The following is a 15298-nucleotide window of genomic DNA, read 5'->3' as shown; positions in this document are numbered from 1 at the left end:
ACCCTAAAACTGAAAATCGTCGTCTCACATGATCCAGGAGACCATGGAGATAAATTACATGGGATTTATCTAGTACAGTGGCTCTTCACTTAAGGAATGAATGCACCAGATCAACCTCGTACAATAACTTCATGTGCAAGCATATCGCCCCTGGGTTATGGTATAGCGATAGGGTATTCAAATTTTCATTCAGATATTTATGATTCGAGCCTTAACTATGACGAATTTATAGGAATTTTTCCTCCAAATAGAGTACGTAACTAAAGGATGTTGGACTCCTGATTTGTTCGCTGCGAGCGCTTCCCAATTTATCCTGATAATCGGTAGAAAATTTTTATGGGACCGGATGATTTATCTTGATAATCGATAAAATATTTCTATGGGACAATCTAATTAATTATTATTATTATTTTTGTCATAGGAAGGTATATCAGGTGGGCGCACCCAATATGTCTACTTTTGTTTTTTGTTTTAATGAAAAAGGGTAAAACCCAATATGCCTACTTGATTGAACGCATCGCGGCTGTCCACATCCAACCGGATGGCAGGAATCTCCTTGGAAAGTAGCCAAGAAGAGACGCTAAGTGCCCCTCAAAAAATCTCTACATTTGAGGTCGTTAATATATGCTCCTTCTATATTACGTTTCAGTATCTTTCCTTCTCTTTTCCATTAAAGCATGTCGACGACAATCAGCATACGGTCCATGTCATGCTCCACCTCCCCCCGCGGCATCGCCGCCGTCGTCGGCGTCGGCCCCAAGCTCGGCCGCTCCGTCGCCTGCAAGTTCGCCCACGAAGGCTACACCGTCGCCATCCTGGCCCGCGATCTCGGCACGCTCCCAACCATCGATCGATCGATTAATTAATTATATATATTCTCTTTAATTATTTTCCGATTTCGTATATAGAGTCTTCGAAATTTTATTTGTTCAGGTAACCTATCGCGGTTGGCGGAGGAGATCGCGCTGGAGGCGAAGGCGCAGGTGTTCGCCATCCGCATGGACTGCTCCGACTCCAAGTCGGTCCGCGAGGCCTTCGAGGGGGTTCTCTCCCTCGGCTTCGTCGAAGTGCTGGTGTACAATGCCTGCGAGCCGCCCGCCGCCAGCCCGCCCACCAGCTTCGCCGCCGTCACCCTGCACTCCTTCGAGCGCTCGCTCGCCGTCTCCGCCGTCGGAGCTTTCCACTGCGCCCAACATGTACTTGCCAAGTGCCAATTACTCATTAATTAATTCATCCTTTTCATTCATGCACGTCCTGCCAGCTAGCTGATCAATATAATCAGGTAATTCCCGGCATGGCGGAGAGGGGCAGAGGCACCATAATCTTCACCGGATCTTCCGCCTCGCTCATCGGATTCGCAGGCCGCTGCGAGCTAAGTAAGATCGATCACGAGCCCCTAATTTGTGCAAAAACAAAAACCAATCATTGAATAATCAACCGGCGCCCGCCGTCGCAGGCTGCGGTAAATTTGCTCTGAGGGGATTGTCTCAGTGCCTCGCCAGGGAATTCCAATCCTCTGGAATTCACGTCGTGCACGCCGTCATCGACGGGGTTATCGGTTTAGCAAGGTCAGCAGTGGATACGATTCTACATCGAATCAATTCTTTCATCTTACTGATTTTTCGTTTTAGCGCACGCGGTCGATCCTCCAGAGGAGAACAGAGCCCGACGCTGGTGGATCCGGACGCAATAGCGCAGACTTACTGGCACATCCATACGCAAAAGAAGGGCGCATGGACGCAAGAGATCGACCTGCGAGCGTCCATCGACTCACCTACCAGTACCGGGGCTGTATGATCCATCATTCTCCATTAATTGTTACCTGCAAAAGGACAAGATTTAATATGTATGATTCCTTGAATCTATGTATCAATCATTGCTGGGCCCGTGGGAATTAATGAGGGCAATAAAGGACTCGATGTGAACAAATGTGAAGTGTATGATCATGAGGGATGAATCGTGTCACTTTCGGGTGCACATGATTTGTATTAGATGACAGATAACGTGTAGTTCTTTCCGTTAGATTCCAAAATCGTTATTGGCAATCATTTTAGTCGGCAAATCTAGTTCAGCTGTTCGATGGATTGACTAGAAAAAAAAATAATGCGATATAACATGAAATAACAAAATTCTTAGAATATAGATATATCTTTAAGCTTCTGTAAGTATTTGCCAGTAGCACAGCACCATCAATCATTAAACTTTTGGGCGAAAAGGAAATGGGACGGAACTGAAATATTATTTTCGTTCTGAGCAAAAGTGAAGGGAATATCGACGCACAACCAAATTATTGCCACAGATTCCCTTTTCTATCTATCTACGGAAAAGAGAGCATTTTTTGGGTGGCAAGAACATTGAAGTTTGTTTCCTAGCGAAAATAGAAGGAACATCTTGTGATTAGCAGAAACATCCTCCATAAACTTGCATTTGTAGTAAAAAAGAGCAAGTAGCTAGTGGAGAATAATGGGGCTGAGAGTATCGCAAAGGCACCAAATATTTATCACAAGCTGAATTGCCAGGTCCCCATGGCTATGAGTGGCCCTCGGTCCTTCTCATAACCTCCAGTTGGATTGAGGCATAAAGTGGAACTACATAAATTTATACCCTACAGAGTGAAACTGGCTGCAACTTGAATATATCTGAAATTCAGACATTTAATTCACTCGAGATAATCCTGCAGAAATTCTCTAGCTGTATCTCATAGGATAGGTAAACACATGAACTCAGAGTATATCATGAAAGACAGCAATTATCCAGTGGTATGAACAACAATGTGGCAAAGCAACTAAAGCTCAAAAAGTCAGTCAACTGATAAATAACAATTTGATTCTCTACAATCATAAATGAGAATAAGAACAATTTGATTGGCTGGACTTTCTACTCGTAGTGTTTTGCCAGCTTTTGTCTCATTGCTTGGATGCTGTTGTGGCTGCCAAATTAGGAACTAGTAGAGCCAGATACGAGATTCCCCATTGGGAATAAACAGTATGCATATAAATCCAATTAAATTGCACTGTCACATATATAATCTGTGGCACAGGGAAACCCACACCAGCACTGACTGCAGCTAGAGACTCTGTGTCAGTTCATTCATTCTTCAGTAGCAGGATAAGTAGCCTTCGCAAATCCTAGTGGTTGAAACTAGTGTTTCAGACCTACCTCATATAAAGAATAGAGCATCCACACGATTGAGACTTTGATGAACCTCCAATTAAAGCAATGACTAAATTATCAGATCGCTCATAAATTTCCTGCAATTTCCACTCGCATGATTAATATGACTTGTGCATCGGCAAGATTTTTTCTTGAGCACGCATCAAATGAACCTAACATCCGTAAGATAAGTAAAATGCTCAGAGACAGATCTAGATACCAAAACAAAACATCCGAGTCGGAATCCCTGAGTTTAAAATATTTATAATCTCATGTAAACAACAGTGTGCCATCCGGTTAGGCAAACATCAGAAGCATCGTTGCTTAATTATTGACCACTAACTAACAATTAACAAAGCCACTCAAGGCATGCGCTTTGTCATATACCAAATGACTGATAGCCTGAAGGTTTTGGATTAAAAACTGCAAGTTAAAGAGGAGCATTTTTGGCAGAGAAAATGTAAGTAAACACGATTCGTGCTTCATAGTAAGATTCGATAGTAATCATCAATCTAATACATATTTTAACTCACAAACAAATTTAAAATAGCACAACTTAGGCTAAAGATATGCATATGTGCCGTTAGGAAAGAAACACATGCTAAAACTAGATGTATTTAGATCATCTAATGGTACTACTTGCAAACGAGAACATCAATTTTTTGTTGTGCATGGAGAAAGATAGAATACACACACAAAAAAACAAAAGTAATACAAGATTAGTAGAGGTTGTGAAATGGCAATAGTAGTGGTTGTTAATGATATATTGATATTGCGGTTAAGGTGAGCGCTTCGAGTTGGGTCAAAGTTAAGGAGGTCAACTGACATGACAGTCAAAGTCAAGGAAGGGTTAACTTTTGAAGCCAGCGTAGTCAATCATCACAGTCGAGAGGTTATTCGACCGGACCATTGGGTCGGTCGGACGTCAAGTCCATTAGGTTATTTGACCAGACCTTTGAAGTCAACAAAGTCGATCATTACGGTTGAGAGGTTATTCGACTGAACCATTGGACTAGTCGGACACCGAATCCATCTGGTTATTCGACCGGACCATTGGGCCAGTCGAATGCCAAATCCCTAAATATTGATGAATAACTCAAGATAAGTCAGCACCCTCTAGAGCCAAGACTTATTTGTCACTTGAAGATAACATGATTAATTAGTTGGGTCGAGTAGTCCAGCTAATCCGAACTTTAGTCTGATCGGACAGAATGGATGCTCGGTCTGATTGAACCCTTTGGGTAAACAAATAGGTCGAGTGAAGGACGAGTTTCTGACAATACTCTATAAATCCGATCGGCTAGTCCTTAAGAGTGATTGTCGATCGGGTCACAGGAAGAACTCGGTCGGCTTGACATATAAGCATATGGTAGGTCCCTCAACTCAACGACCTTATATTCTTTTTTAGCATCTTATGCCACGGAAGACAGAGAATATTCTGTATGTAAGTTGTACATTAGAAGCTTGTTCTTTGCCAAACGTATAACATCAATTTTTTGTTGAGTGATTCAGTTCGGAAGTTGAGTAAATGAGCGGCCGGTAAGGAGACAAGAATGCTAACAGAAGAAGGACCTGAAGTTGGAAGTCGTGAGCCTGTGTACACCATAAACAAAGTAAACAGGAACGTTAGAGCGATAACCAGGAAAGGGGTCCCTGGTACAGACACTCCAACGCTCAAGTTAGAACTATAGCCTCAGCAAAAAATAGTGAAGAATATGAACAGTAGTGTGGATACGTGTGCGTGGACATACCTGGCCAACAAAGATGACCCCTTTTTTAAACCGTCTCTCATAACCTCCTCAATAATGAAATGTCAGAAAATGTCCAGTGTCAAAATATGTCGGATAATGGAGGATGTACGACAACCCTTCCCTAGTCAGAGGAAGGTTCCATTGCGTATATATGTCAAAGTAACATAACATTCCCTAATGAATAGTCGTTATTTTCTGATATATGGTTGCGATTCACTAACAATATTGTCTCCTAGAGTGAGTCCAATCGATTTGTAGCTGACCAGGTTTAGGTTGGGAGTCATGCCCATGTGAGGTGGGGAGCCAAGCCTTGTTGAAGTCCAATCGGTGTGTACTAGTCAGGTTTATATTGGGAGACATGCCCACAAGAAATAGGGAGCTGAGCAACGGAGGTCTGACCGGCTCTAGGATCGATCGGGTTTATGGTAAGAGTCATTCCCATGAAAAGTGGGGAGCTGAGTCTCGAAGGTCTAACTAGCTTTGGGGTCAATCGGGTTTATGTTGGGAGTCATGCCTATGAGAAGTGGGGAGTTGAGCCTCGTAAGTCCGACCGGCTCTGGGCTGATTGGATTTATACCAGGAGTCATGCCCATGAGAAGTGAGGAGCCGAGCTATGGAAGTCCGACCGGCTTTAGGGCCGATCGGGTTTATGCAGGTAGCCATGTTATGAGAAGTGGGGAGTCAAGCTTCGGAGGTTCGACCGACTCTCAGATAGATCGGGTTTATGCTAAGAATCATGTCCATGAGAAGTGGGGAGATAAACCCAGGAGGTCTGATCGACTCTAGGATTGATCGATTTATACTGAGAGTCATGCTATTGAGAAGTGGGGAGCTAAGCCTCGTAGGTCCGATCGACTTTGGGACAGATCGAGTTTATACTAGGAGTCATGCCCATGAGAAGTGAGGAGTTAAGCTCCGGAGGTTTGACAGGCTACGTATACCTTGACTTTGATTGTCACCTCACCTTGACTTTGACTGCCACATCATCTTGATTATCACATTACCTTTCGAGTCACTCACAACGCATCATATCACAAGCCTCCCCTTTAAGTCTAGTCGAAAAAGGTTCATAACTAACTTACTAGACCCGAGCCCTACTATCGTCCGATCATCTGATTGGCTAGCGAGTCCAACTCTCGCCTCTCAATGTTATCATTAACGTTATCTTTCTCGAAAAAATGCATGTCAGGTGCTTGAAATATAAGGTAAGGTACCGGTGATACGCGTAAGAGTCTATTAGAGAAATGATTTAATTGTCTTTTCCATCATAAATACTTTTTTATGGGGTAATCGCCGCGTGTTCCACCAACTCCCCTATTTCCAATGCCATAGCTAACGCATGCTTTTTCATACAAATTAACGGTGATTCATCTCCTCCGATCTAATGGTTGCAACTAATCAAGATGTTTCGATCAGAGGGTAGGCTTTAAAGATATCTTAGGGTTCTTGTCAAAATCCCTAGGCATTTTAGAAAGTAATCCATTTGTGCCTTGTCTTCTTCAGTTTTCTTCTTCGGTGACTTCTAGTAACTATGCTCTCTTTCTCGTGATCTTCCTAGTAAGTACTTTTTTCGATATTTATACATCTCTCCTTTGTTTATCCATGGCCCAAGAAACCTTTACACCTTGGTACATGTCCACTCATTCTGATTTCGATAATTGCGACGTTGAGATGGTTTGACTAGCTCTGGAGATCTCTAAAAACCTGCACATTCTTATTCTTGGCCCTCAAGACCATCCTCACTATCCTCCCCTGGGCTACGTCACCTTCTTCAAAGATCAGCTTCATGCTGGTTTGCACTTCCCTATCCCCCACTTTCTATCCAAAATAAGCTAATACTTCCATATTCCGCTCTGACAACTTGGTCCCAACGCCTTCCGATCAATGTGTGGAATGACGATCTTATTTTGTTTGTATGATATTTCCTTAGCCCCTCGTACTTTCTACTATTTTTATTATCCTAAAATATTGAAGTCTGTGCTTTTCTTGTTTCAATCTCGTTCCAAGGTAGTTTTCTTCAAGAAAATGTCTTCGTCTAATAAAGGATAAAAATCTCATTTCTTTTTCATCCAAGTGTTTGATTTCGTGTCTTGGTCAACCGGTTGGCAAGTAGACCTTTCCCCATTTCCCGAGTTAGGAGACCATCACCACGAATCTACATTCATTTTTGCTTCGGGTAAGCTGGTCGACCTACAATTCAACATCCGCTAACTGCTGCAGGAGGGCCTCCTCTATATGTCCGGACTGAGTCCAGTCTGAACAATGCTTCCTTTCTCTTTTGATAAGAATTGGTAACTTAGTTTTTATGTTATCACTAACTGAGGTCCTTTTTATTTTGTGCAGCGAGGACCATGTTCAAGCCTCTAGTTTCCGAGTCTCTACAATTGGAAGAGGTCGAACTAGATCAGCGAGGTCAAACCCTTTTGGTGAAACGAGAAGATCAGCCAATCGACCTCTCTAGAGAGGATTCCAGCAGCCAAGCAGGTGGTATTGGTGCGGAAACAAGTATGGAAGAAAGCTTACCTCCCGACCCTCTCATAGCACCAAAGGAAATTCCTTCCATTGAATCTAAAACACAATTGAGGGCCAAACGCAAGAGACGATGTCCTAGAACTACAAAACAACCATCTTCCAAGCGAACGCCTTTGGCTATCATGCTTTCCTCACGATCCCCACCAGCTAGGGAAAGCACTCCGACCCTATCTTCTAAGTAGATGGCTTAAGCTCTGCCTTCCCACAGCTCGGTCTAAGGGGAAACAATTTCCAGTTGAGTATATCTCCTATTGCCTTGACTCCTCGATTGTCATCCCCTCGTTCAACTGTCCTACCTCAAGGGCTTCCTTCAAGCCTAATTCATCCCACAAGTCGAAGAGCCGATTCTAATTCTCTGTTGTCTTCAACATGTCGTTCATCCAGAGGGTAGCTTAGTCTTTGGATCCCTCTCTAGCCTATGGGCAACTACAATTGAAGGGTTTGCTAATGGAGGCCTAGAAGGACGCGGTGACCCAAATGGAAGGCCACACGACAATGGGGCTGGAGGAGGGTTTGGCCAAGACCTAACCGCAGTAAGTTTTTGTTAACTTATCCTTTTAACTGGAATACTACTAATAATGCTTTTATTTAGTTTTGGTTGACTAGGATGAACGTATCCCAAGTCTTGGTAGTCCTGGAATGTACAAACGAGGTGTTAAGGGGGCAGATATAGAATTGGAATCTTCTCCGGTCCCTATCCGAATTGTTGACGTTGCTACACAATAGGGGGCTCAAACACAAGCTGACCCACTGAGCGAGCTGGAAAAGAAAGTCCAAGAGGCTCGGAGCTGGCTAGTGATGAGGCAATAAAAGTGTAAAAATTGGAAGCTGCCCTGAAGACCAGCGAAGCCATGCTCTGGTCGAAAAAGGCAAGGAGGGTTTGAACAATGGCTGATTTGGATGAAAAGACTATTGAAAATTAGGGCCTCTCCAACAAGTTAAAGGCGATAGAAATCTCCCATGCCTCGAAGCTAGCCACAAAGGATGTCGAGTTAGTCTCCAAGGTGTTGCTAGTGTCTGATCAGCATAAGGACATGGATGCTCAGAAAATAGAACTAGAGTCCCTACGAGCTGAGTTGGAGGCTACGGAGTCTGAACTGACGGTCTCTAAATCTGAGTTAGCGGAGACCATATCCGAACTGGTGGTATCTCAGGCTGAGCTGGCAGACTACAAGCTTGGGGAGGATGAGCACTTTAAAGCCAAAAGAGTGGCATACATTCACTCCCATGATTTTTACTTGCAACTCAACCCTTGTGTTAATAAGATGTTCCTTTATGGAGCCGAAGGAGCTATCAAACAACTTCGGGAGGCTGATTATTTAACATATGAATCCTAGACACACTTCCTTAACTGGAAGAAGCTTTTGGATGAGTTCCCTAAAAACATTGTCCCAGATGTTAAGTAATACATCTTAGTTTACCCAGTCTTGTATTTTGAACCCAGAGTAGGAAAAAACTTTCTTAGGCATGTAACTAAGTTCACTAAGTTTTATTTGCTCTTGTTCCATGCCTTTGTCATATTATGCTATTATTTCTCCAAGCATTTGTTAGTACTTACATGTCTTTATAGAGGAATGGCCTAGTCTTTGTCCTTTTGTGTGTCAAGCAAATAATAAGACTAGGCTTACCCTCATAGGTGGCGGTGCGGCCTGAATAGGTGGCAATTTTCATAGGTACTTATTAAGTGGTGATTTGTATGTGTTGAGCAATGAATTGCTACTGTCGATTAGTGGCAAGCAGAATATTGTGCAAAATGAAGAGGAGTGCTAATCGAGTGGTGAGCCGAGTGCCAAATGGATAGTGAGTAGATTACCAAATGGACGGCAGATATGGTTGCTGAGCGGGCGGTAAATCAAGCAGTGAAGCTACCGATAAAGTGGATGGTCATGTCCCATTAAAAACTTGACTGGCATACATCCAATCGGATTGAGGTTACATGTTGGGAGCCTTGCCCATATAGTGGGGAGCTATGCTTCATTGAGATCCAATTTGTTATAGTCGATTAGGTTTAGATAGAGAGTCATGCTCATGTAGGATTCTAATCGACTTGGGTCGATCAGATTTAGATTATTGTCAAATGCCATAAAAGCGAGGAGAGATTTTTGTTGATACAAGTGATGACACATCAGGATAATGATTTGTCTGTTACCTATGTCATAAAGGCCCTCCTTCTACTATTACCACGTGTCTATCAAACTCATTTTCCTAAACATGACAACTAACGCATGACTCTTTGCAAGGATAACGATCCATTTCTTTTCTAATTGGATGACCACATCAATTGACCTACCTTTTTACCCACACGATCAAATGGTCTATTTCAAAGAGGTTTGTAGGGTTTCTTTTTAAAAAGCCATAGTGATTCCCATGTTTGCATGCCCTTCATCCCCCTTACATTCTTCTTTTTGCGACGTCAACTCATTTCTTATTCCCGTAAGTTCTTATAGGTTCTCTCCTAATTTCTTTGACCCGGCCCCCTTGGATCCTACCCCCTGAATCCCCCTATAAACATTCCTAGCGTATGGTACACTTTGATTACCTTGGAGTTTTACGAGGAAGACCTGGAACATGTTCATTTTACCTATGAAGTTCCTGGCTCCCCCATTCCAACCTTCTTCTCCAAGATAAGTCAAGATTTCTGTATCCCTCTACGAATTATGATTTTGTTTCATTTGTGTGAAGTCCCTTTGACTCCCTAAGTGTTCCATTACTTCTACTACCCCAAACAATTGGCTAATGGGGTTTTTGTTTCCAATCTCTCCTGAAGACTACATGTAGGATCGATAACATGCTGGAGGGGGGGGGGGGAGGGGGAATAGCACTCGTGGCTAATTCATTCGTTTCGCATAACACACAAAATATGCAGCGAAATAAAGAAGGAAAAGACAAGCAACGCTAACAAGCTTTCTTACTTGGTTCGGAGCCTATGGTGACTCCTATTCCAAGGTCCGCGATCATTGACCGCTTATGTTAGGCAATCACTATAGATCCAGAAATAGATACAGATATTAAGTACAATTGCAATACAATAAAGTTATCGACAATAATAGAAATATAAGTCTTTCGTCGATTGCCAAAGTAGCGTCGGAGAGAGCAGTAGTTGTTCGTTCTTGATCTCAAAAATTTTGTTGTTGAAGCAACTGGTCGAGCTTTCCTTAAATAGCTAAGCTAGGCCTGATCCAGATCCACTAATCTTAGGATCAGGTTTGACTCGTCGTTGATCGGTCGACCGATCCTGCCTGAATCAGTCTGTCTTCTTGTCCAGATTCAGCTTCGGATGAGTCCTCATTCGGTCGACTAATACCACCGTTCGGTCGACCGATCCCACTCTTCTTGCTGACTTATCTAGTCTGATTCGATTAATCCGACCTGATCTCGGTCACCGTATATCCACTGTTCGATCGACCGAACCCCAGGTTTGGTCGACCGATCCTTCGATCGAACCCGTTCATCTGGCTGTAAATCTATCTGTTTGCTTTAGAGGTTCGATGGATCGATCCCCTGTTTAGTCAACCGATTAAGGCCGAAACTAACCCTGCAAAATTAGTAGTTTCCTGCAAAATAGAGTTAGACAAAATAGCAAATGATATATAAATCAATAACTTGACAGCCTTCGGACTATCCGGTTCTGACTTTGGATTTTCTCTAGAAATCCTAGATCGAATCAACGCCTACTGTTCCCTCACCGAGGAATGCGTCCTCACCTACTCCTCTTAGGAGAAGTTACCTGTTGTCAGACCGGTCCTCCAGACCAACTAGACTTTCTGCCTAGGGTTACCACCCCCTAGGACCTAGGGTTACCACCCCAAGGGTTTTCCATAACCTAGGGTTACCACCCCCTAAGACCTAGGGTTACCACCCCCTAGGACCTAGGGTTACCTCCCCATAGGGTTTTCCATAACCTAGGGTTACCACCCCCAGGATCTACGGTTACTAGGGCTGTAAATGAACCAAGCGTTCGTGAACAAGCTTGGTGTTCGGCTTCGTAAGAGCTTGTTTATGTTCGTTCAATATACATTAGATTAATTAAATAAACAAGCTTGAATAACTCGTTAAGCTAAACAAACAAGCTTGAACACATATGTGTTCAGCTCGTTAACGTTCGTGAACAATGTTCACAAATAATATTTATTAATAAAATTCTTTTCAATATGGTAAATAAACAATAAAATAAAATAAAATAAAAAAATAAATAATTTTAAATTATCAATCTTAATAGCCAATCAAACAATTAAAAGTTTCAAACAATCAAACAAGCTTGAATTGAGAGCTTGATAACATCTAAACGAACCAAACTCAAACCAAGTTCAAGCCAAGCTCGAACCAAGCTCAAGCCAAGCTCGAATTGAGAGTTTGATAACATCTAAATGAACCAAGCTCAAACCAAGCTCAAGCCAAGCCCGAACCAAGCTCAAGCCAAGCTTGAATTGAGAGCTTGATAACATCTAAACGAACCAAGCTCAAGCCAAGCTTCAAACAAGCTCAAGCTCATAAAAAATAAACCAAGTCAAGCTTGAACACTCATTTCAAAAGCTTGGTTCATTTTAAGCTTGGCTCGGCTCGGCTCGGCTCGGTTATCTTATCAAACAAGCTTGAACACCCTAAAGCTCGGCTCAGCTCGACTTGTTTACAGCCCTAACGGTTACTTCCCCCTAGAGTTTTCCATAACCTAGGGTTACAACCCCCTATGACCTAGGGTTACTACCCCTTCCACGTACCTAACTGCAGCTAGGACTTTCTATCACCTAAGGTTACCACCCCCTAGGACCTAGGGTTACCTTCCCCTAGGGTTTTCCACCTACCTAGAATCCACTAGGACTTTTACCTAAGCTAACTTAGGACTTTTCTGCAAGCTCAATTAACCTTGTTAGATCATAAAATAATTTAACTTTGGACCCTTTGACATAATCAAAACTCAGGTTCGATCGTCTGATACTTCCCGTACCAACAATCTCCTCCTTTTTGATTATGTCAACTCGGTTCAAAGTTAAGTAAGACATAACAATAAATAACAGAATTTAAGCATGAACAATATTTTGTAAAAAGCTCCCTTATGCTCCCGATTTCATAAAAAATATGTTTAACTCTTAACTTTTAACTTTTCTCTCCCCCTTTGACATATATCAAAAAGGAGAGAAGGTTGTTTGACAAAAAGTTTTCCTTTGTTTAATTTAAAGTTCCTCTTGAAAGGTAGCACTTAAAGAAACTTAGCTTAGCTTTGAAAATAATTGCTTTGAAAAATACTTAGTTAAATTAGAAATGTTTTGAAGATATTTAGCTTTTTCAACAAAGACTTAGCTAAACTTAAGCTTTCAAAATAATTATTTTGTCAAGTACTTAGATTTCAAAAGAAGTTGATAACAACTTGACTTTTAAAAAGACTTTGATAAAAACTTAGTTAAGTAATTAGCTTAAAACATTTTTTTGATAAAAGCTTAGTTTAAGTACTTAGCTTAAAAAGAATTTTGATTAAAGCTTAGTTAAGTAATTAGCTTAAAAAAATTTGTTAAAAGCTTTATCTTAAGTACTTAGCTTAAAAAATATTTTAATTAAAGCTTAGTTAAGTAATTATCTTAAAAAAATTTGATTAAATCTTAGTTAAGTACTTAGCTTAAAAAATACTTTTTGAAAAACTTTTTCAAAAATATTTGAACTTGTTTTTTTTTTAAATAAGGTTTATTTTCATAAAAGCTTAGCTTTTAAAATTTTTTGATAAATACTTAGCTTTTAAAAATATTTTGACAAAAATACGTAGCTAAGTAAATAATTTCTTTGAAAAATACTTTATCAAATACTTAGTTTCTATCTTTCTAAAAATAATTTATTTTTATTTTTAAAAAAAGTTTAAAAAATTGAACTTCCTCTTTTAGAAGTATTTTGAACTTTTGAAAAGTTTAATTTTGAAAACCAATGTTTAACAAAATAAAAATTAATGTCTTAACCCTCCTTTCACTCCCCCTTAACTAATTCCAAAAATATTTGAGAGTCCTAGACTCCAAGCATGTAAATAAAAAATATAAAAGTTATTATTTATTTTCCTGATTTTCTATCTCACTTATTCTATGTTATCAAGCATGTTCAGCTTATGAGTGTGTGTGAGACGAAGTTAAGTTAAGTTGATTTTATCTTTAACTTTGAAAAATATTTATGATATTGAAATATATTTCAAAAATAATTTAATTTAAATTTGGATTTTAAAAGTACTGAAATTGAGATTTTTAAAATATAAGTTTGAATTTTAAAATATAATTAAAATTTGAAGATTAATTGAACATTTGAAAATAATTAAGATTTTGAAGATCATTTTGAAAATAATTAAGATTTTAAAAATTAATTATGATTTTAAAATTAATCAATTAATTAAAATTAATTATATTTTTTGAAAATTGAACATGATTTGAAAATTAATTATGATTTGAAAATTAATTATCATTTAAAAATAATTAAGATTTTAAAAATTAATTAAACTTTTGTAATTAATTAGATTTTAAATGAGTTAGCTTTAATTTAATTAATTTAGGTTCGGTTAACTACTTTATATCTAGGTTCATCTCACCTTTTTTCTAGATTTTCAATCAGGGAACCTTAATAGTTTTGTGAGATGGTTAATTTAATCTTCAATTTAAATTTCAATGTAAGGATTGATTAACATTTGAGTTAGACTAAGGTTTAATAGTTAGTCAATTAAATATTTATTTTAATAATTGGCTTCCAAACTGTGACGAGACATTAGATCTTCTTGGTTATGAGATCATTCACCACTTCTAGACAAAGCCTTTTAAAGAAATTGAATATTTAATTTCCTTTCTAAAAATCCTAGGTCTAATTAGTCAAATGTAGATCAAGCCTAAGTCCTTATCTACCCTTTCTAGATTAAGCAATTAGTATTCATGAATGACATTTATCAATTAATTACTTATATGCATATTCATGGTAATTATGCATGGATCAAACAAATCAATCATTTATTAGCAAGTTACAATTTTAAGTTAACTTTTAAGTTGAGTTTTGAGTTTACTAATTAATTTAGTGTTTATTGATTGGTTTCATAATTAAAAGGTACTTGATTATAACTTGATTTGTAGAGTTTAAGTTTTACCTTAGACTTGTAATCTAAATCTAGATTTTGTAATTTGGTTAAATTATTAACAATCTTTTCTAATTTATCAATTTTATCTTTTAAAATATTATTTTATTTTTTTAATTTTCTAAGAGTTAATTTCTTACTTTGATTAAATAATTTTGAGTTATTCTTATTTAGATTTGAATCAACTTTATTCATTACATTATTAATATGCATATCTAATTTTCGAGAGAAATCTAAACTAGTGCAATCAGGATTAGTTAGGGTACCGACATGTGTTGCAAAAATTAAATTTTCATGTAATGTAAATTTACTAACCTAGATTTTTTTCCCCCTGGATTCTTGGGTCATCTTTCTGGGCATTGACTTTTACAGTGACCCATTCATTTGCACTTGGAGCATTCAATGTGCTTCTTCCCTTTCCGGATTGATTTCTCCTTTTCCTCCAGTTGTGTTGGTCGAATCTTATGAGTAAGGCATTGGTTTCTATAGTGCCCTCTCTCCCTACACTTAAAACAAGTTATGTGAAATTTATGATTTGAATTTATAATTTTACCTTTTGGATCCATAATAGGATTCTCCTCCTTGACTATTGTCATCTCGAATTTGGACTTAGATTCAGCTATGTAACGACCTGCCTCCTACTAACTAGGCTGTGAGGTCGATCGTTACATTATGCTGTGCTAACTATTCCATGACCATCATTAAATCTAAGTGCGGAAGCTGTACTAATTAAAATTTTACTAAACTATTATCATTTCTCGGTTCTACATGTGCT

The 15298-nt window shown here is 39.3% G+C and overlaps 1 protein-coding gene across 2 annotated transcripts; it reads left to right on the top strand.

Moving 5' to 3' along the window:
* Positions 1-617: 617 nt before the first annotated feature.
* On the top strand, positions 618-2045 carry LOC121977413 (3-oxoacyl-[acyl-carrier-protein] reductase FabG-like). Of its 2 annotated transcripts, none has more exons than XM_042529995.1 (5): positions 618-831; positions 934-1196; positions 1283-1376; positions 1457-1568; positions 1632-2045. In XM_042529995.1, the coding sequence occupies exons 1-5, from the start codon at positions 678-680 to the stop codon at positions 1795-1797; spliced, it is 789 nt and encodes a 262-aa protein (XP_042385929.1). In that variant the 5' UTR covers positions 618-677; the 3' UTR covers positions 1798-2045. The 2 variants fall into 2 exon arrangements, with proteins under 2 accessions (XP_042385929.1, XP_042385930.1); XM_042529996.1 differs by having other exon boundaries at positions 619-831; positions 1653-2045.
* Positions 2046-15298: the final 13253 nt, after the last annotated feature.

Source organism: Zingiber officinale, chromosome 4B (genome assembly GCF_018446385.1).
Source record: "Zingiber officinale cultivar Zhangliang chromosome 4B, Zo_v1.1, whole genome shotgun sequence".
NCBI lineage: Eukaryota > Viridiplantae > Streptophyta > Magnoliopsida > Zingiberales > Zingiberaceae > Zingiber > Zingiber officinale.
Note: the sequence above shows the minus strand (reverse complement) of the source record. Positions and strands in the feature narration are given on the sequence as shown.

Coding starts and splice junctions, on each gene's coding strand:
- LOC121977413 (XM_042529995.1), top strand. CDS start 678: ATGTCGACGACAATCAGCATACGGTCCATGTCATGCTCCACCTCCCCC. Junction 832..933: donor CATCCTGGCCCGCGATCTCG/GCACGCTCCCAA, acceptor TTATTTGTTCAG/GTAACCTATCGCGGTTGGCG. Junction 1,569..1,631: donor GGGGTTATCGGTTTAGCAAG/GTCAGCAGTGGA, acceptor TTTTCGTTTTAG/CGCACGCGGTCGATCCTCCA.